Source organism: Grampus griseus (genome assembly GCF_964374135.1).
Source record: "Grampus griseus genome assembly, chromosome: 7".
Classification (NCBI taxonomy): domain Eukaryota; kingdom Metazoa; phylum Chordata; class Mammalia; order Artiodactyla; family Delphinidae; genus Grampus; species Grampus griseus.
Window position 1 is genome coordinate 27755847 of NC_139001.1, and position 22596 is coordinate 27778442.

The window sequence follows — 22596 nt, forward strand, 5'->3', positions numbered from 1 at the left end:
GTTCCTTGTGCTGTTTCCTTTACAGTCATACCTACCCTGTTCCTCTCCACCATCCTTATCACCTGCCAAACATTAATCTGTTTTCTATCTCGATAATTTTGTCATTTCATAAATGTTATAGAAATGAAATCATACAGAACATGATCTTTGAGATTGGTTTTTTTCACTCAGAGTAATAACCTCAAGATGCATTCAAGTTGTTACACATACCAAGTTTGTTCTTTTCTATTGCTGCATAGTACTGCATGGTATGCATGTGACCTACATATACCATATTTGAAAAGAGTTTCAAACTTTGTAGATAACATACAAAGTTGGGTCATGTTTTTTATAGACTCTTTCAATCTCTGTTAATTGGTATATTAAGACCATTTGCTTTTAATATAATATTGATATGTTAAGGCTAAGTCCATCATTTTATATTTTTATTTTCTGTATGTTTTTCATTTCTGTGTTTTGCTTTTCCTGCCATCCCTGGTTACTTGAACATTTTGTAGAATTCCATTTTGATTTATATTTTTGTATAGTGCTTTCGGTGGTGGCTCTCGGTATTACATTATGTAGCTTAATGTGGAAGATTTGATCATTGAATTTTCACCTTTCTTCTATTCTAATTAAACATTGAAAAGTATAAATCTTTCTCTACACTCTGCTTTTGCTGTTTCCCACAATTTTTTATATATATTGAGCTTTCATATTTATTCAGTTCAAACTTTTGCCATTGGTCACATAATTTCCAACTATTTATGAATTGTATACATATTTTAATTTATTTTCAATTAATTCTTTTGTGGTCAGAGAACATACTCCATAAGATTTTAATCTTGAGATTTACTGAAACTTGTTTTATAGCCCAGCATATGTTCTGTCTTGATAAAACTTTGGTGAGTACTTTAAAAGAATGTAAATTTTGCAGTTATTGTGAATACTAATCTATAAATGTCAATTTATTCAAATTGTTTGAAATATATTCTATAGAAGATTTTGTCCAATTGTTCTATCAATTACTAAGAAAATGGCATTCTTTAAAATGTCAACATGCTGTAATTTGGTTATTTCTCCCTTTAGCTCTGACAAATTTTGCTTCATGTAATCTGAAGCTCCTAAATGCATGTATACTTAGGATTATTTCCTCTTGGTAAATTGATTCTTTATAATTTGAAATGTCCCTCCGTCTTGGTAATTACATTTATCTGTATCTTTATAGTTAGAGTACATTTCTCAAAGACAGCAAACTACTGATTCATACTTTTATTATCCATTCTGACAACCTCTGCCTTTTAAGCAAAATGTTCAGTTCACTTACCTTGAATACAATCATTCCTATGGCTGGGTTTACATCTAACATACAGGTATTTGCATTCTAAATGTCCTATCTCTTCTTTGTTCCTCTGTACCTACTTCCTTACCTTTTATTGGGGGGTAGGGGATGGGGAAATCAATCAAGTATTTCTTAGTATTTCACATGTGGGTTTGTCTTGTTTTGTTTTGGGGTGGGGGGCAGAGCTTAAGGGATCTTAGTTCCCTGACCAGGGGTTGAACCCTGGCCCTTGGCAGTGAAAGCTTGGAATCCTAACCACTGGAATGCCGGGGAATTCCAAAACTTGTGTTATTTTTTAGCAGTTACTATAGAGACTTGGTTATGCATCTGAACTTATTAGAGCTTACATTTAAGTAATATTGAACTATTTCACCATATAAATAGAACTTTACAATCATGTACTCAATTTTGCTCCCCTAGCCTTTGTCCCTTTTAGATTTTGTTCTGCATAATTTATAAACCCCAATAAGAGGCTATTATGTTTGCTTTAAGCAGTCAACAAATTTTAAATGAATTAAATTATAGATATAACGATAGATATAAACATAGCAATAAATAAGGATAGGTATATAGTTTTGTTTATTATTTTAGTCTGCTATTTTTATCCACATATACACCTGTTCTGGTACTCCTCATGCCTTTCTGACAATCTATGCTTCCATCTGGTATATTTCTCTCCTGCCTAGAGAATTTTTTTGAGCATTTCTTATACTGAAAGGCTGATGAAGATAACCTGTCTCGGATATTTTCTGTCTGAAAAATATCATTATTTTGCCTCTGTCTTAATGAATATTTTCACTTTAAAGATATCATTCCATTGTATTCTGGCCTCCACTGTTTATTACTAAAACACAGCATCTTTTTAGTTGTTGCTCCCCTGAATATAATGTGCCCTTTTTCTCTCACTGCTTTTAAGATTTTCTTTTTACTTTGATTCACAGCAGTTTAACTATGATGTGTTTAAGTATGGTTTTCTTTTTATTTACCCTGCATAGGGTTTGCTGAATCTCTGGAACCTGTGGATTGATTTATTTCATCCACTTTAGAAAATTATGGGCTATTGCCTTCTCAGATATTTATTTTGTCCTATTCTTTCCCTCTCTCTTTACCTCTAATTTCACATATGTTAAGACAATTACATATTATCTCACAGTCTCAGATGGTTCTGTTTTTTTAATTTATTTTTTCTCCTAATGCTTCAGTTGGATAATTTTTACTGACCTCTCTTTAGGTTCACTGATCTTTATCATGCTGTGTTCAGTTTGCTGTTGAGCATATCAAATAACTTCTTCATTTTTTAACTGAATATTTCAATTCTACAATTTCCTTTTTCTTTAAGTTTTCATTTCTCTGCTGATTTTCCCACCTGTTTTATGCACCTTTTTCACTAAATCATCTAACATAGTTATAATAATTATCAAGTCCTCATCTGCAAATTACAACATCTGGATCATCTGTTTCTTCCTGCTTTTGTTTTTACTCTAGATTTTGGGTCCTTACCTTGTAATTTTTTATTACACTACAGGCATTGTAGGTAAAAGAAGAGTAAGGACTGGAGTATGTAATATTAACAGCCTGAAAAGGGCAGTCCTCTTCCTCTACCAGGCTTCTTGGGTTGGGAGGATGGATTACTTTGTTTTTAAACTGGGATTGGGTTTGCTGTAGTGCTTTGGTTTTTTTGTTTTTATGATTCCCTTTATCCTGATTTTAGGTTTTGAGAGCAGATTCGAGACTTTTCCTTCAGCAGATTGTGGGATCTGAGCACCAGCAGCCTCTAGTGGCCAGTATATGGGTTTTAGTCCATCTGACAGTTTTCCAAGCCACAGAAGGACTCTTTCTGCTTTTTGAACCATCCATCAGCTTTGGAGCTGCTGGAAATTTCACTTTGCTCTCCAGCTCTGCCCTGGGCTTTCTGCATCTCAGAAGATGTCACTCCATTATGCTGCTCTGCTCCAGTTCTCAGCTAGCCACTGCCTTGCTTTGGATGACGACATCATGTGCCTAGGAAAGATCTTTCTCAGCTCTATTTTGTCAGGCTGCTGTCTTTCACTTAGTGAGATTTGTCATCTTGGGGGTCTGTCTCAGCATTCCTGCCCTCCCCCCGGTCTATGAGCTGCAGCAGTCATGCACTTAAAGAGAGCCACAGATACCCCAAGAGATGTCTCTTAGCTCCTCTGTTCCATGCCATGCCTTCAGCTTACAACTCATTTTTATTGGAGTATAGTTGCTTTACAAGGTGTTAGTTTCTACTGTACAGCAAAGTGAATCAACTATACATGTACATATATCCCCTCTTATTTGGATTTCCTTCCCATTTAGGTCACCACAGAGCATTGAGTAGAGTTCCCTGAGCTATACAGTAGGTTCTCATTCATTATCTATTTTAGGACCTGAAACATTTTGATATTTTCTTTAGGTTAGAGTGACCTGGCTGAGATATATGCATATATACTTATAAATATGTGTCTGTTATATTATGTTTACATTACACTATATGATGCTACATTATTTATGTATAAAAATTCAAATTGGTAGTCAGTAACGTGATGCATGATTTTTTTCTTGGTTACCTATGAATGGCTACATCTCATCTCACTCTCATTCTGTGAGGGTCCTACGCACATCTTGGGAAATTTCTCTTGGCCCACCTGCTACACTCCAGCCTTTGGCACACTGGCTCTAGACACTCAGTGAAGGCTTATGGGAAAGAATTGGATGATGGGTAATAGCTCACTGTGACTGGGGTTCATTCCTTGGAATTCTAAGCCCTTATTCCAGTCCTTGTCTGATAAAAGTTGTTTTAAAAGTCTGGTTCTTTTCTTTTTACCCCCTTCCATAGCCTGGTTGCTCCTATTCTGGCGCAGAGCCAGGGATAAATGCAGCCATAGGTCTTTTCTCTCATAAGAAGGGCTTTCCCACTTCTGCAATTAGGTTCATTTAGATTTCTTGGCATCCTCAGCTTACTGACAGGTTTTTACAGATTATTAATTTTGTATCTTACTCAACTTATTCTTATTGTTGCAACTTCCCACATCCTGACTTTGTCTCTTGTTTCTTTTTTAAAACATTTATTACATATTATTTTCTCTTAATAAAATGTTAAACTTTTTATAGAACGTATCTGGAAAATGTGTAAAATACAAAAAAGAGAAGGAAAAAAATTCCCTAATTCCCACCAAGCAAAAAGAAACACTGTATTTCATGTATTTCTTTTCACTCTATTTCTATGTATCATTTCCTACTGTTTTGAATATTTGCATTCCCAATTTATATACAAATTTATTATCTGATTTTTTTTCCAGGTAACTGTATAACAAAGGAATTTCCCAAGACCACAAACTCTTTATACAAAATATATATTTGAGCTTATTTAACCATTTCTTCATTGGAAATTTAAATTCTTCAGAATATTCACTATAATAATTAATGGTTCAATGAACATTATTCCATTCAGTTCCCCCCACTTCAAATCTTTATGCTTGAATCTTAGAAGTATAATTTTAAGATCAAAGGATATGACCCCCTTGAAATTTCTTAATATATCTTGTTAAATTACTGTCCAAAAGTCCATATAACCTTTAGACATGAGATATATGGTAATTTCTACAGTATGCTACTATTTAAAATATCATACTCTAAAGAATTGAACAACCTCAGGGCCCAGCATAAGAATTTTCTTGCTTTTTTTATTGAAAGTAATTAGCTCATTTTGTCAAGTCAATGATATGGAAATTATTTAAAGAACAAAACAATAGATGTTTTAAAAATCTTTACCTTATGTCCCCTATAAAGATGTGGCATTTATTCTAAATGCACTTTTTCATTTTTACCTTTTTTTATGCAAAAACTCTGATTATAACCATTAATAATTAATATCTCATAAGTAATATCATTTTGCCCTACACTATATCAAAACTTTAGAAGGTATCCAGTTTTCTTATTAAAAGATATTTACATTCTTAAGTTTTCTCAAGTTATTGCTTAAGGGTTGTAAACAATAGAAAACACTCTTTATATTTTTGATTAAGGAGATAAATTACTTACACTAACAAAATCAAATTTTTCAGTTAACTTTTAAATCATGTTTATATAAAATAGTATATATTTTGGGTATTTCACCATCCTTAGCTATTTTGATTCTTGGAATACATAGTAATTAAAAAGAATGGTTGTAATATTCTGAATAGAGTTAAGTGTAAATAAAATCATGATATAATTTAATGGCCATTTAAAAGCTGTGAAGACTTGCCCTTATCATTTAATGCACAAATTCATAGCTGAGTATACTAACTATTGTGAATGTTTATTTATATCAATGAAATTGAAATTATTTTGAAGTAGTTTATATTAACTCATTGTTGGCTTTGGTTCCATTGTAGAGTACATAATTGTCTCCTCACATTGACTAATTTTATCTAAGAAGCATGTCAACAATGAAATATAAAACTGAGGTCTTTTGGCAATTTACTAAAGAGTCATTAAGGTGGTAGTGATTTGTGCTAGAAAAAAAGTTAAGAAAAGAAGTTCTGACTATTAATGCAAAATCAAACAGGGACTTTCCTGGCAGTCCATTGGGTAAGACTCTGCACTTCCAATGCAGGGGGCATGGGTCTGATCCCTGGTCAGAAAATTAAGATCCGACATGCCGCTCAGCACGGCCAAAAATAAATGAATCAAATGAAGAAAACTCCAACTTACCACTTCTGCCACTGCTCTCCTTCCCTCCCCACCAAAAAATAAATGTCATCAAGCATAAAGAAAAATGTCTAATGTTAGGAGAGTTATGTATTATGACTGTTCTTACGATCCTCATAAAATCATTTATACATCAACTTACCATGTTCATTCCTAGCATCATATGCTTATAGCATCATGCATTTTACTGACGAGGTCTGCGTGATAGGAATTTAGGCATAACTTTTAATCCACCACATATAACCTAAAAGTAACTATCTAGAAGTTTTTGAAATTTACATATGATTACCATACCGGAAACAGCACTGACCCTGCCATGATCCAGCTGTGTCACTTTGACCAACACTTAACTTTTGGTTCTGAATTGCCTCACACGTGTAAAATTAAGGTATTGTGTGAGAAGACCTGTAAGACACCCCTTGCTCCTCTTTAATTCTGAAACTCTAATCGTTCATATACTAATGAAATCACCTGCTGGCAAATCTTATGATATGGAAAATACAGATCAAAAATACAAAGCTCCTCCAGGAACAGAGTGAGATGAGATGTAGCCATTCATAGGTAACCAAGAAAAAAATCATGCATCATGTTGCTGACTACCAATTTGAATTTTTATACATAAATAATGTAGCATCATATAGTGTAATGTAAACATAATATAATACAACAGACACATATTTATAAGTATATATGCATATATCTCAGCCAGGTCACTCTAACCTAAAGAAAATATCAAAATGTTTCAGGTCCTAAAATAGATAATGAATGAGAACCTACTGTATAGCTCAGGGAACTCTACTCAATGCTCTGTGGTGACCTAAATGGGAAGGAAATCCAAATAAGAGGGGATATATGTACATGTATAGCTGATTCACTTTGCTGTACAGTAGAAACTAACACCTTGTAAAGCAACTATACTCCAATAAAAATTAACTTTTAAAAAATAAAATAAAATACTAACTTCTTAAAACAGGAAAAAAAAAATGTTTCAGATCCTAGACCTTTCCTTAACTAGGTATCTGAAAAGATTCCAAACTTGCTTTTATCTTTTTTGATCTTTGTGTCATATAATATAAGGATTTTTATAATAGTGGTTGACAATCAAGAATTGTATAAAGACTTTTGCTTTCCCTTAGGGGTTCACAAATACAAAGATACCATTACCTTTCCTATGCTGATATCTGGCTGCAGAAAGCGAAGGCAGTCTGAATAATTAGCCCATGTTTTATTTAAACTGTGCATAAAATCCCATGTTCCATTGGGGTTACAGTGTCGGAAAGCAACTCCTGTGAAGACATGAAGAAAAACACTGAGACTGCTCAGTTCTTGTAGAGTCCATTATAAAAAAAAATATATTTCTATTCCAAATTAATCATTTCAGAAAAATTCAATACCTTTATGATTGAAGTCATAAATATAAGGAGGGCATGGGACAGCCAACATTTTCCCCACTGTTCCTCTAGGCCAACAGATGAGTCCATCCCATTCTGGGAAACAATTTCCCTCTGATAAGGAAAAAAATTAAAAAGCAAATAAACAAAGATGCAGTTAGAAGCAGAGAATGAATGCATTCAAAATACAAAATTTCAGGTCACTGCCTATGTAAAACACAGGCACTGTAAAACAAATCGGTAGTTTTGGAAACTAGAATGGGGTAGATTTGATGCAAATACCCCAAAACTCATCCACCTAGCCTCATCAAAGGCCCATTGATAGGAACATTTGATTTGCATAAATTAAACATATTTTAGTGACTCCAATATATATGAGTTATAGCAATTAATATATAAGAAAGACACAGACCTACTAGAGAATGGACTTGAGGATATGGGGAGGGGGAAGGGTAAGCTGTGACAAAGTGAGAGAGTGGCATGGACATATATACACTACCAAATGTAAAATAGATAGCTAGTGGGAAGCAGCCGCATAGCACAGGGAGATCAGCTCGGTGGTTTGTGACCACCTAGAGGGGTGGGATAGGGAGGGTGGGAGGGAGATGCAAGAGGGAAGAGATATGGGAACATATGTATATGTATAACTGATTCACTTTGTTATAAAGCAGAAACTAACACACCATTGTAAAGCAATTATACTGCAATAAAGATGTTTAAAAAAAGAAACATCAGAATTCATTGAGAACAATTTCTTTTTTATTAATTTTTATTGGCGTATAGTTGCTTACAATGGTGTGTTAGTTTCTGCTGTACAGCAAAGTGAATCAGCTACACCTATATGTATATCCCCTTTTTTTAGACTTCCTTCCCATTTAGGTCACCACAGAGCACTGAGTAGAGTTCCCTGTGCTGTACAGTAGGTTCTCATTAGTTATCTATCGGATAATATCGCTTATATGTGGAATCTAGAAAAAGGGTACAAATGAACTTATTTGCAAAGCAGAAATAGAGACACAGATGTAGAGAACAAACGTATGGATACTAAGGGGGAAGGGGGCGGGGTGGGATGATTCGGGAGATAAGAACAATTTCTGTTAGTAAAAGTCTATCTTAGTTGTAACTACATTTTTTACCCTAGATTTTTAAAAAATTTACTGTTAAAACATATGACACATGAAATAGATTGAGCTTCACAGGTAAGCTCCAAGATTTGGGTTTGCCCTTTTACCAATTATTAGTAATTTCTTTGAGTCTAACACTCATCTTACACAAAATTCTCAGAAACTCTACTCTCCTCGAGATGAATCCAGAACCTTATTACTTCTCACAATGTCCACTGTCAAACCCCTGGTCCAAGCCACCATATCTCCAGACTGAATTACTGCAATGGCCCCCAATGGGTCTTCTTGATTGCATTCTTGCTCTCCTCTCATTTATTCTTCATGCAATAGCCCCAAATCCTCCAAAGGCTTCCCATCTCACTCTGAGCAGAAGCCCAGTCTTTTCAAGGCCTAATGGCCCCTCAGGATCTTCTCTCTCCCCTGGCTTATTCCCCACTCACCCACCCCAACCCATACTCCTTATCCCCTTTCCTACTATAGTTTTCACCTGAGCTCTCATCACCTTCCACTATTAAGTGTTATTTTATTATCATTTTCTTAAAACATAGGATTTAAGGAGCTTGAGGGTGAGGAATTTTGTCTGTTTTTTTAAATTAATTTTTATTGGAATATAGCTGCTTTACAATGCTGTGACAGCTTCTACTGTACAGCAAAGTGAATCAGCTATACATATACATATATCCCCTCTTGTTTGGATTTCATTCCCATTTAGGTCACCACAGAGCACTGAGTAGAGTTCTCTGTGCTATATTGCAGGTTCTTATTAGTTACCTATTTTATACATAGTATCAATAGTGTATATATGTCAATCCCAATCTCCCAATTCATCCCAGCCCCGCTTCCCCCTTGGTATCCATATGTTTGTTCTCTACGTCTGTGTCTCCATTTCTGCTTTGCAAATAAGATCATCTATATCATTTTTCTAGGTGCCACATATATGCATTAATATATGATATTTTTTTTCTCTTTCTGGCTTACTTCACTCTGTATGACAGCCTCTAGGTCCATCCACATCTCTACAAATGGCCCAATTTCATTCCTTTTTATGGCTGAGTAATATCCCTTGTATATAATGTACCACATCTTCTCTATCCATTCCTTTGTTGATGGACATTTAGGTTGCTTCCTTGTCCTGGCTATTGTAAACAGTGCTGCAATGAACATTGTGGTACATGATTCTTTTTCAATTATGGTTTTCTCTCAGTATATGCCCAGGAGGAGGATTGCTGGGTCATATGGTAATTCTATTTTCAGTTTTTTAAGGAACCTCCATACTGTTCTCCATAGTGGCTGCACCAATTTACATTCCCACCAACAGTGCAAGAGGGTTCCCTTTTCTCCACACCCTCTCCAGCATTTGTTGTTTGTAGATTTTCTGATGATGCCCATTCTAACTGGTGTGAGGTGATACCTCATTGTAGTTTTGATTTGCATTTCTCTAATGATTAGTGATGTTGAGCATCTTTTCATGTGCCTCTTGGCCATCTGTATGTCTTCTTTGGAGAAATGTCTATTTAGGTCTTCCACCCATTTTTTGATTGGGTTGTTTGTTTTTTTGGTATTGAGCTACATGAACTATTTGTATATTTTGGAGATTAATCCTTTGTCAGTTGGTTCCTTTGCAAATATTTTCTCCTGCCTTGTTTCATGCGTTTGCCACTCTGTGTTTTTCAGGACTCGCTTCCATTAGTTGTGTATGAAACTTTCAAGAAGAGAGCCTATCAGCCATGTCATATTCCAACTTACCCAAAAGAGACTATTTTTCATGAGTGCTGTATTCATTTTCCATTGCTTCCATAACAAATTAGCACAAACTTAGCAGCTTCAAATACCCCAAATTTATTATCTCACTCTTTCTGTAGGTCAGAAGTCCGGTGAGCTCAGCCAGACCTCTGCTTATAGATTCACAAGGCTGAATCAACGGCTGGGCAGCACTGTGATGCTTTCTGAGGCTCTGGGGGAAAATCCATTTCCTTACTCATTCCAGTTGTTGGTAGAATTTACTTCCTTGTAGTGATAAGACTGAGGTTCCCATCTCCTTCCTGGCTGTCAGCTGAGGGCTATTCCCAACTTCTGAAAGCCACTTGCATTCCGTGGCTCATGGCCCCCTTCCTCCATCTTCAAAGTCAGCAAGGGAGATCAAGTCCTTCTCACATTTCAAGTCTCTCTTCCATTCTTTTTTTCCATTACTGACTATTCCGCCTTCCTCTTTCACTTTTAAGAACCCATGTGATTACATTAGTCCCATCCAAATAATCCAGAATAATCTTCCTATTTTAAGGTCCACAACCTTAATTCCGTCTGCAATGCCCTTTTGCCCTGTAATATAACATACACAGGCAGAACACCAGATATTAGGGTTTGGACATCTTTGAGGGGACATTATTCTGCTACCACAAGTACCATTACAGCTCTCTCAATTTTTTAGTTACCAATTACACTAACTGTAGCTGAGCATTTTTGTTATAGCTAACATTCGTTATGTCGAGTTGTTCAGTTTTGAATAGTCATCATGATAGAACCTCATGCAAACACCGATTTCTACAGAAAAGAATTCAGCATAAACCTGAAATTAACTTGCTAGTGTCCACCATATCACATGGAAACAAGTACTTGATTTGCTTTGTGAATTGCTGAAGCAATAAGAAAAAGAAAATATCTTCCCTCACCACATTGTTCTCATAGAAGAGAATGTTTCTTGGAAACAGCCTCACTTTGCTCTCATAATAAAAGCCTGGGCTTTACATATTGCAAGTAATCCGGGAACTCATTACGCTGGCTCCTGTTTCTGGTATATGGCTTCACCTACTTCTTTCCACCATGACCTGCTTTGTGTGTGTTTATCTTCCTTCTTGTTTAAACAGAGTATAATGAATCAATCTCTTCCATAAACTTTGCACTAGATACTCTTCTACGTCTTGATAGCATTCCATATGGCTTCCCATCCATTCACTTTAACTTTAATAAGTCATGCATCCTTATTTATCTGGATCCAATCCTTTACCAGATACAGTATCTATGGTGCAATCTACATAAAATGGACCCAGACACATATTCCTGTGTTCTTGTAACTAGTTGTCCCTCTAAAATGTATGCTGCAATGTCGTGTGAGATTTTCTGACAAGAGTTGATCATGTGATGGACTAAGGTCTTCACAGAAGTCTAAAAGCCAATGATCAGTTTATTCTATAATTATGTAGTTTTTAAACTGCAATAAAGAACACTGCTGATATTTTCCTTATGCTTTAAAAGGAATCGTTTTTTTGTTCCCTAAAAGATACCAGTCCAAATATACATACAGTTAAATATCTAAAAGAAAACCCAATCAAAAATTGGGCATAAGACTTAGATAGACATTTCTCCAAAGAAGATATACAGATGGCCAACAGGCACAGGAAAAGATGCTCAATATCACTAATTATTGGAGAAATGCAAATCAAAACCACAATTAGGTATCACCTTACACCTATCAGAATGGCTATCAAAAAGTCTACAAATAATAAATGCTGGAGATGGTGTGGAGAAAAGGGAACGTCCTACACTGTTGGTGGGAATGTAAATTGGTTCAGCCACTATGGAGAACAGTATGGAGGTTCCTTAAAAAACTAAAAATAGAACTACCATATGACCCAGCAATCCCACTCCTGGATGCACGCACCCCAATGTTCACTGCAGCACTGTTTACAATAGCCAAGACACGGAAGCAACCTAAATGTCCATCGACAGAGGAATGGATAAAGAAGATGTGGTATATATATATAAAATGTAATATTACTCAGCCATAAAAAAGAATAAAATAATGCCATTTGCAGCAACATGGATGGACCTAGAGATTATCATACTAAGTGAAGTAAGTCTGACAGAGAAAGACAAGTATCATATGATATCCGTTATATGTGGAATCTAAAAAGATGATACAAATGAACTTATTTACAAAACAGAAATAGACCCACAGACATAGAAAACAAGCTTATTGGTTACCAAAGGGGCTTATTGGTTACCAAGGGGGATAGTGAGGTGGGGGTGGGAGATAAATTAGGAGTTTAGGATTAACATATACACACTACTATATATAAAATAGGTAAACAACAAGGACCTACTGTAGAGCACAGGAAACTATACTCAATATCTTGTAATAACCTATAATGGAAACAACATATATAACATAGATATATATATAAAACTGAATCACTTTACTGTATACTTGAAACGAACACAACATTGTAAGTTAACTATACTTCAATTTTAAGAAATTTTAAAAAGTAAAATAGAATAGCATGTCCTTTAAAAAAAAAAAGATACCATCCCACACACAGACATATTTCAAAATTCAGAAAACCAACACTCCCCCAGAATAATGTTTCTGTAGATTGTAATCATCTCTCTGGTGGCTCTTTGACAAAGAGAATAATCAATATTCACAAAAGGTTGAAAAGATTGTGAAAGCCATGCCCTCATACAGCTAATACAGAGATCTTAAATAACATCTCTTTGATCATCATTTCACATTCTATGCAAGTAAATACTTTCATTATTTAGCAAGAAACTAATTAATTGCCTAATGAGTCACCAAACTCCCTTTATAAATTAACACCATTAATTACACTCCCTGTAATCTTTTGTGTGTGCCAGGACAAACTGACCATTAGTGAAACTTGTCAAACCATGAAATTTACACAGAGCAAACTAAAATTTGGAGAATATAACTTTGACTCTTTTCAGTTCTACAGTTACCCAAAACATAATACAACCATACAATTGTGAAATAAAACTGGGATCATTAATATTTTGGGTTTTGTGCTTAAATGCATAAATAGTTGTATAACGAGGTATTTGCATTTACGTTTTCTTTTCTTTCTTTCATAGATAAGAAGAAAAATTATATTTTATTTTTATTATAAAATTTTTTCAGAAATAAAACAGAGGATATTATATACCCACAATCTAGAATTTACAGTTGGTAATATTTTACCATATTTATTTCATCTAAATGAATGCTATGGTATTTTACAGTAAGTTGCAGGCAGCATAACAGCTCACTCCTAAATATTCTGATATGCATCTCTCAATTTTAGAAGAATTTTAAAATGAAAACTTCTTAAATTAACTAGTGAATTCAAAATGTCATTTATCTTTTCACACTTGTAAAGTGAAGAAATGCTAAGTCATTTTACGTATATAGACATTTTTCATTGAAAGGGAGACCAAAGTTCGTCCAGATTTAATTCTATCCTATTGTATGGAGAAAGACCTCAAAGAAAGTGCCTTTTCTCTTTTAATGTTTATTCATCTACACATTTCACATGAGTTGCACCATCACAAATTTTAGATGTTACATAAGTTTACATCCAGATCTTTTACTCTTTTTAACTCTTGTGGTGTGTGACTGATTCCCAGTTGCTTGTCTTTGCCGACCCTCTGCCAGGAATGTCTTTTTACTTCCTCCTGTACACATCTAAATCCTACTCCTTTAATTTCAAGATTGCTCCTCCAGAAAGCTTTCTCTGATTCCTCCCTGATGAATTAAGATGCTTTTTCAGTGGTTCCATAGTTGTGATACCTCTGTTGTTACACTTACACACCATCTGAAAGGTGTCTACTCCCCTTATTAGATCATCATTTCCATGGGGTAAGGACAGACTTTGATTCATTTTTTCCAGTGCTTACTACAGAAGCACCACACTGTAGGCACATAATGTCTTTGTTGAACTGTTAAAGGGACAATAAAGATGACAATGTTGGACTAGATAGTCTCTAAGATGTCTTCCAGCTCAAAATTTCATGAGACTTCATAGAAAAACGTTCATTTAGCCCTCCTAGATAACAATCTTTATAAATTCCTTCATGACAGTGTTGCTCTTTGTTAGTAGACCTACATGTTTGAGATATCAGGGTCAGTGTTCTTTAAAGGTAATGTAAGTGATTCCCTTTCCTGACATTATTAGTCTAGCCATTCAGAGAACTCTTTCCTAGTATAAGACACCTACAAAGGCTGAATTAATATAAAAACCTTCTTTGTTAAAACATGGCTTAGCTGGCTACAAATTATAGGAATAAATCTGAGACCAGAAATTATTCCGTAGGATCAGTAGGCACTGCATTTGGGGCTTACATTAGAGGCCTCTACTGACTTATTGGCTAAGAGCCTGGATTTTGATTGTATTCTGGTAACAAAAGATGAGTCTGAGACCTGATGAAGTGGGAAACTGGACTGGAAACTCCTGTATAACTCCAGGATCCCCAAAATATGAATGCCTTAGTGAGTGAACAAGAAACAAAATTATCTTTCAGAAAGAGATTGGCTTGTTTCACTCCTGGCTGCATTTAGAGTTGGACTAGGAAATAATGGAGAAAACGATTCTTCTCTGTCAATTTCTAACCACAAGCTCACATTAATGTGTGGTCTAATCTGTGGTCTTAGTTTAAACTGGAAATAGATCAACAGTTCCACTAGGCACCTTGCAGAAAACAGAAATTTTGGAAGAGTACCTCATTACATGAGTACCTTATAAGTTCTTTATCATAAGTCATTAGACACACAAGGAAATAAGCCCCGATGTGTGGTAGTCAGTATTGACAAGCAATAGCAAATTGCTTTGCTATTGTGGTTCTCTTAATAGCAAATGCAGAATATAAAATGTGTCTAACCTCCTAGAGAACGGACTTGAGGTTATGGGGAGGGGGAAGGGTGAGCTGTGACAGGGCGAGAGAGAGTCATGGGCATATACACACTAACAAACGCAGTAAGGTAGATAGCTAGTGGGAAGCAGCCGCATGGCACAGGGAGATTGGCTCGGTGCTTTGTGACAGCCTGGAGGGGTGGGATAGGGAGGGTGAGAGGGAGGGAGACGCAACAGGCAAGACATATGGGAACATATGTTTATGTATGACTGATTCACTTTGTTATAAAGCAGAAACTAATACACCATTGTAAAGCAATTATACCCCAATAAAGATGTTAAAAAAATAAATAAATAAAAAGAAATAAAATAAAATGTGTCTAAGAAGGAAAAAGAAAAGAGATTAAAATGATATTTAAGATAAGGAAACTATCAAAATTAAATAGGAAGATCCCAAAAAACTGAAAAATAGAATAATCAAAATTAGCTTAATGGATGGATTAAAGAGCCATTAGACAAAGCTGAACAAAGAGTTGGTGAACTGGAAAATATATTTGCAGAAATTAACAAAACAGCAGTAGAAAAACAAAGAAAAGGAAATCATATAAGACATAAAGATACAAAGGGTAATGTGAGAAGTTCCCATACTTGTCTACTTAAAGTTCCAGAAACAGAGAATAGGAGAATAGGGGAGGGCAAATTTTCAAAGACAAAATAGCAAAACATTCCCACCACTGAAAAAAGACACAGAACCTTAGACTCCAGAAATCAAATGAACTCATACCTAGATACAGCATGAAACTGCAGAACATCAAAGTCAAAGAGAAACTCTTAAAACGAGCCAATGAGAAAAACAAATCACCAACAAAGACTGAGAACTGATTTGTCAACAACAACCATGGAAGCCAGGGTGGAAAAGTAAAACAATATCCTTAGGAGATAAAAGTAAACAATTCTCATCCAAGGATCATAAATCCAGAAAAAGTATCTCTGAAGATTGAGACCGAAATAAATACCTTTTCAGACAAACAAAAACTGAGAGAATTCACTATAAGTAGATTCCAATGTAAAGAAATCCTTTAAAAAGATGTATTTCGGGAACGGCTTCAAGATGGCAGAAGAGTAAGACGCAGAGATCACCTTCCTCCACACAAATACATCAGAAATACATCTACATGTGGAACAACCACTACAGAACACCAACTGAACACTGGCAGAAGACCTCAGACCTCCCAAAAGGCAAGAAACTCCCCACGTACCTGGGTAGGGCAAAAGAAAAAAGAAAACACAGAGACAAAAGAAGAGGGACGAGACCTGCACCAGTGTGAGGTCTGCACCAGTGTGAAGGAGGAAAGGTTTCCGCACACTAGGGAAGCCCCTTCGCGGGTGGAGACGGTGGGTGGCAGAGAGAGGAAGCTTCAGAGCCACGGAGGAGAGTACAGCAACAGGGGTGTGGAGGGCAAAGCAGAGAGATTCCCGCACAGAGGATTGGTGCCCGGAACTCACCAGCCCGAGAGGCTCGTCTGCTCAGCTGCCGGGAAGGGTGGGGGCTGGGAGCTGAGGCTCGGGCTTCGGAGGTCGGATTCCAGGGAGAGGACAGGGGTTGGCTGCGTGAACACAGCCTGAAGGGGGCTAGTGCGCCACAGCTAACCGGGAGGGAGTCTGGGAAAAAGTCTGGCGCCGCCTAAGAGACAAGAGACTTTTTCTTGCCTCTTTGTTTCCTGGTGCGTGAGGAGAGGGGATTAAGAGCGCCGCTTAAAGGAGCTCCAGAGACAAGCGCGAGTCGCAGCTATCAGCATGGACCCCAGAGACGGGCATGAGACGCTAAGGCTGCTGCTGAAGCCACCAAGAAGCCTGTGTGCGAGCACAGGTCACTCTCCACACCGCCCCTCCCGGGAGCCTGTGCAGCCCGCCACTGCCAGGGTCCTGTGATCCAGGGACAACTTCTGCGGGAGAACGTATGGCATGCCTAAGGCTGGTGCAACATCACGCTGGCGTCTGCCGCTGCAGGCTCACCCCACATCCATACCCCTTCCTCCCCCCGGCCTGAGTGAGTCAGAGCCCCCGAATCAGTGGCTCCTTTAACCCCGTCCTGTCTGAGCGAAGAACAGACGCCCTCAGAAGACCTACATGCAGAGGTGGATCCAAATCCAAATCTGAACCCTGGGAGCTGTGCGAACAAAGAAGAGAAAGGGAAGTCTCTCCCAGCAGCCTAAGGAGCAATGGATTAAATGTCCACAATCAACTTGATATACCCTGCATCTGTGGAATACCTGAATAGACAACGAATCATCCCAAATTGAGGAGGTGGAATTTGGGAGCAACGATATATATTTTTTTCCCCTTTTTCTCTTTTTGTGAGTGTGTATGTGTATGCTACTGTGTGTGATTTTGCCTGCATAGCTTTGCTTTTACCATCTGTCCTAGGATTCTGTCTGTCCGTTTTTCTTTTTCTTTTTTATTCACTTAAAAAATTTTTTTCTTAATAATTATTGTTTATTTTTATTTTAATAACATTATTTTATTTTACTTTATTTTATCTTCCTCTTTCGTTTTTTCTTTTTTTTTTCTCCCTTTTATTCTGAGCCGTGTGGAGGACAGGCTCTTGGTGCTCGAGCCAGGCATCAGGGCTGTGCCACTGAGGTGGGAGAGCCAAGTTTAGGACAATGGTCCACAAGAGGCCTCCCAGCTCCACGTAATATCAAATGGCGAAAATGTCCCAGAGATCTCCATCTTAACGCCAAGACCCAGCTCCACTCGACGACCAGCAAGCGACACTGCAGGATACCCTATGCCAAACAACTAGCAAGATAGGAACACAACTGCATCCATTAGCACAGTGGCTGCCTAAAATCATAATAAGGCAACAGACACCCCAAAACACACCACCAGACGTAGACCTGTCCACCAGAAAGACAAGATCCAGCCTCATCCACCAGAACACAGGCACTAGTCCCCTCCACCAGGAAGCCTACACAACCCACTAAAACAACCTTAGCCACTGGGGACAGACACCAAAAACAACGGAAACTACGAACCTGCAGCCTGCAAAAAGGAGACCCCAAACACAGAAAGTTAAGAAAAATGAGAACACAGAGAACACACAGCAGATGAAGGAGCAAGGCAAAAACCCACCAGACCTAACAAATGAAGAGCAAATATGCAGTTTTCCAAAAAAAGAATTCAGAATAATGAGAGTAAAGATGATCTAAAATCTTGGAAATAGAAGGGAGAAAATACAAGAAACGTTTAACAAGGACCTAGAAGAACTAAAGAGCAAGCAAAGAGTGATGAACAACACAATAAATGAAATTAAAAATTCTCTAGAAGGGATCAATAGCAGAATAACTGAGGCAGAAGAACGGATAAGTGACCTGGAAGATAAAATAGTGGAAATAACTACTGCAGAGCAGAATAAAGAAAAGAGAATGAAAAGAATAGAGGACAGTCTCAGAGACCTCTGGGACAACATTAAATGCACCAACATTCAAATTATAGGGGTCCAAAAGAAGAAGAGAAAAAGAAAGGGACTGAGAAAATATTTGAAGAGATTATAGTTGAAAATTTCCCTAATATGGGAACGGAAATAGTTAATCAAGTCCAGGAAGCACAGAGAGTCCAATACAGGATAAATCCAAGGAGAAACATGCCAAGACACATATTAATCAAACTATCAAAAATTAAATACAAAGAACAAATATTAAAAGCAGCAAGGGAAAAACAACAAATAACGCATAAGGGAATCCCCATAAGGATAACAGCTGATCTTTCAGCAGAAATTCTGCAAGCCAGAAGGGAGTGGCAGGAAAGATTTACAGTGATGAAGGAGAAAAACCTACAACCAAGATTACTCTACCCAGCAAGGATCTCATTCAGATTTGACAGAGAAATTAAAACCTTTACAGACCAGCAAAAGCTAACAGAATTCACCACCACCAAACTAGCTTTACAACAAATGCTAAAGGAACTTCTCTACGCAGGAAACAAGAGAAGGAAAAGACCTACAATAATAAACCCAAAACAATTAAGAAAATGGTAATAGGAACATACATATCGATAATTACCTTAAGCGTAAATGGATTAAATGCTCTGACCAAATGACATAGACTGGCTGAACGGATACAAAAACAAGACCTGTATATATGCTGTCTATGAGAGACCACTTCAGACCTAGGGACACATACAGACTGAAAGTGAGGTGATGGAAAAAGATATTCCATACAAATGGAAATCAAAAGAAAGCTGGAGTAGCAATTCTCGTATCAGACAAAATAGACTTTAAAACAAAAACTATTACAAAAGACAAGGACACTACATAATGATCAAGGGATCGATCAAAGAAGAAGATATAACAATTGTAAATATTTATGCACCCAACATAGGAGCACCTCAATATATAGGCAAATACTACCAGCCATAAAAGGGGAAATCGACAGTAACACAATCATAGTAGGGGACCTGAACACGCCACTTTCACCAATGGACACCTCATCCAAAATTACAATAAATAAGGAAACACAAGCTTTAAATGATACATTAAACAACATGGACTTAATTGATATTTATAGGACATTCCATCCAAAAACAACAGAATACACATTCTTCTCAAGTGCTCATGGAACATTCTCCAGGATAGATCATATCTTGAGTGACAAATCAAGCCTTGGTAAATTTAAGAAAACTGAAATTGTATCAAGTATCTTTTCCAAACACAAAGCTATGAGACTAGATAGCAATTACAGGAAAAAATCTGTAAGAAATACAAACACATGGAGGCTAAACAATACACTACTTAATAACGAAGTGATCACTGAAGAAATCAAACAGGAAATCAAAAAATACCTAGAAACAAATGACAATGAAAACACAATGACCCAAAACCTATGGGAAGCAGCAAAAGCAGTTCTAAGAGGGAAGTTTATAGCTATACAAGCCTACCTTAAGAAATAGGACACATCTCAAATAAACAACCTAAACTTACACCTAAAGCAATTAGAGAAAGAAGAACAAAAAACAAAAATCCCAAAGGTAGCAGAAGGAAAGAAATCATAAAGATCAGATAAGAAATAAATGAAAAAGAAATGAAGGAAACGATAGCAAAGATCAATAAAACTAAAAGCTGGTTTTTTGAGAAGTTAAACAAAATTGAAAACGCATTAGCCAGACTTATAAAGAAAACAAGGGAGAAGACTCAAATCAATAGAATTAGAAATGAAAAAGGAGAAAACAACTGGCACTGCAGAAATACAAAGGATCATGAAAGATTACTACAAGCAGCTACATGCCAATAAAATGGACAACCTAGAAGAAATGGACAAATTCTTAGAAATGCACAACCTTCTGAGACTGAACCAGGAAGAAATAGAAAATATGAACAGACCAATCACAAGCACTGAAATTGAAACTGTGATTAAAAACCTTCCAACAAACAAAAGCCCAGGACCAGATGGCTTCACAGGAGAATTCTATCAAGCATTTAGAGAAGAGCTAACACCCATCCTTCTCAAACTCTTCCAAAATATAGCAGAGGGAGGAACACTCCAAAACTCATTCTACGAGGCCACCATCACTCTGATACAAAAATCAGACAAAGATGTGACAAAGAAAGAAAACTACAGGCCAATATCACTGATGAACATAGATGCAAAAATCCTCAACAAAATACTAGCAAACAGATTCCAACAGCACATTAAAAGGATCATACACCATGATCAAGTGGGGTTTATCCCAGGAATGCAAGGATTCTTCAATATATGCAAATCAATCAACGTGATACACCATATTAACTAATTGAAGGCAAAACCATATGATCACCTCAATAGATGCAGAGGAAGCTTTGGACAAAATTCAACACCCATTTATGATAAAAACCCTCCAGAAACTAGGCATAGAGGGAACTTTCCTCAACATAATAAAGGCCATATATGACAAACCCACAGCCAAAATCATCCTCAACGATGAAAATCTGAAACCATTTCCACTATGATCAGGAACAAGACAAGGTTGCCCACTCTCACCATTATTATTCAACATAGTTTTGGAAGTTTTAGTCACAGCAATCCGAGAAGAAAATGAAATAAAAGGAATCCAAATTGGAAAAGGAGTAAAGCTCTCACTGTTTGGAGATGACATGATACTATACATAGAGAATGCTAAAGATGCTATGAGAAAACTACTAGAGCTAATCAATGAATTGGGTAAAGTAGCAGGATACAAAATTAATGCACAGAAATCTCTTGCATTACTATACACTAATGATGAAAAATCTGAAAGTGAAATCAAGAAAACACTCCCATTTACCACTGCAACAAAACGAATAAAATATCTAGGAATAAACCTACCTAAGGAGACAAAAGACCTGTATGCAGAAAATTATAAGACACTGATGAAAGAAATTAAAGATGATACAAATAGATAGAGAGATATACCATGTTCTTGGATTGGAAGAATCGACATTGTAAAAATGACTATACTACCCAAAGCAATCTACAGATTCAATGCAATCCCTACCAACTACCACTGGCGTTTTTCACAGAACTAAAACAAAAAAAATTCACAATTTGTTTAGAAACACAAAAGACACCGAATATCCAAAGCAATCTTGAGAAAGAAAAACGGAGCTGGAGGAATCAGGCTCCCTGATTTCAGACTATACTACAAAGCTACAGTAATCAAGACAGTATGGCACTGGCACAGAAACAGAAATATAGATCAACGGAACAGGACAGATAGCCCAGAAAGAAACACACAAACATATGGTCACCTTACCTTTAATAAAGGAGAATATACAGTGGAGAAAAGACAGCCTCTTCAATAAGTGGTGCTGGGAAAACTGGACAGCTACATGTAAAAGAATGAAACTAGAACACTCCCTAACACCATACACAAAGATAAACTCAAAATGGATTAAAGACCTAAATGTAAGGCCAGACACCATCAAACTCTTAGAGGAAATCACAGGCAGAATGCTCTATGACATAAATCACAGCAAGATCCTTTTTGACGCACCTCCTAGAGAAATGGAAATAAAAACAAAAATAAACAAATGGGACCTAATGAAACTTCAAAGCTTTTGCACAGCAAAGGAAACCATAAACAAGACCGAAAGACAACCCTCAGAATGGGAGAAAATATTTGCAAATGAAGCAACTGACAAAGGATTAATCTCAAAAACATACAAGCAACTCATGCTGCTCAATATCAAAAAAACAAACAATGCAATCCAAAAATGGGCTGAAGACCTAAACAGACATTTCTCCAAAGAAGATATACAGATTGCCAACAAACACATGAAAGAATGTTCAACATCATTAATCATTAGAGAAATGCAAATCAAAACTACAATGAGATATCATCTCACACTGGTCAGAATGGCCATCATCAGAAAATCTACCAACAATAAATGCTGGAGCAGGTGTGAGAAAAGGGAACCCTCTTGTACTGTT

The 22596-nt window shown here is 36.6% G+C and overlaps 1 protein-coding gene across 2 annotated transcripts in view; it reads right to left on the reverse strand.

The window, feature by feature from the left end:
- PTH2R (parathyroid hormone 2 receptor) overlaps nucleotides 1-22596 on the reverse strand; it is a gene marked incomplete at both ends in the record, with an annotated part of 104194 nt that overhangs the window by 48192 nt on the left and 33406 nt on the right. The window contains 2 exons of one of the 2 annotated variants that reach the window (XM_082658552.1): nucleotides 7181-7302; nucleotides 7411-7521. In XM_082658552.1, the coding sequence (XP_082514678.1) occupies nucleotides 7181-7302; nucleotides 7411-7459 (171 nt within the window). Of the gene's footprint in view, nucleotides 1-7180; nucleotides 7303-7410; nucleotides 7522-22596 lie in introns of those variants that run through there. The other variant, XM_082658551.1, reaches the window with a different exon arrangement.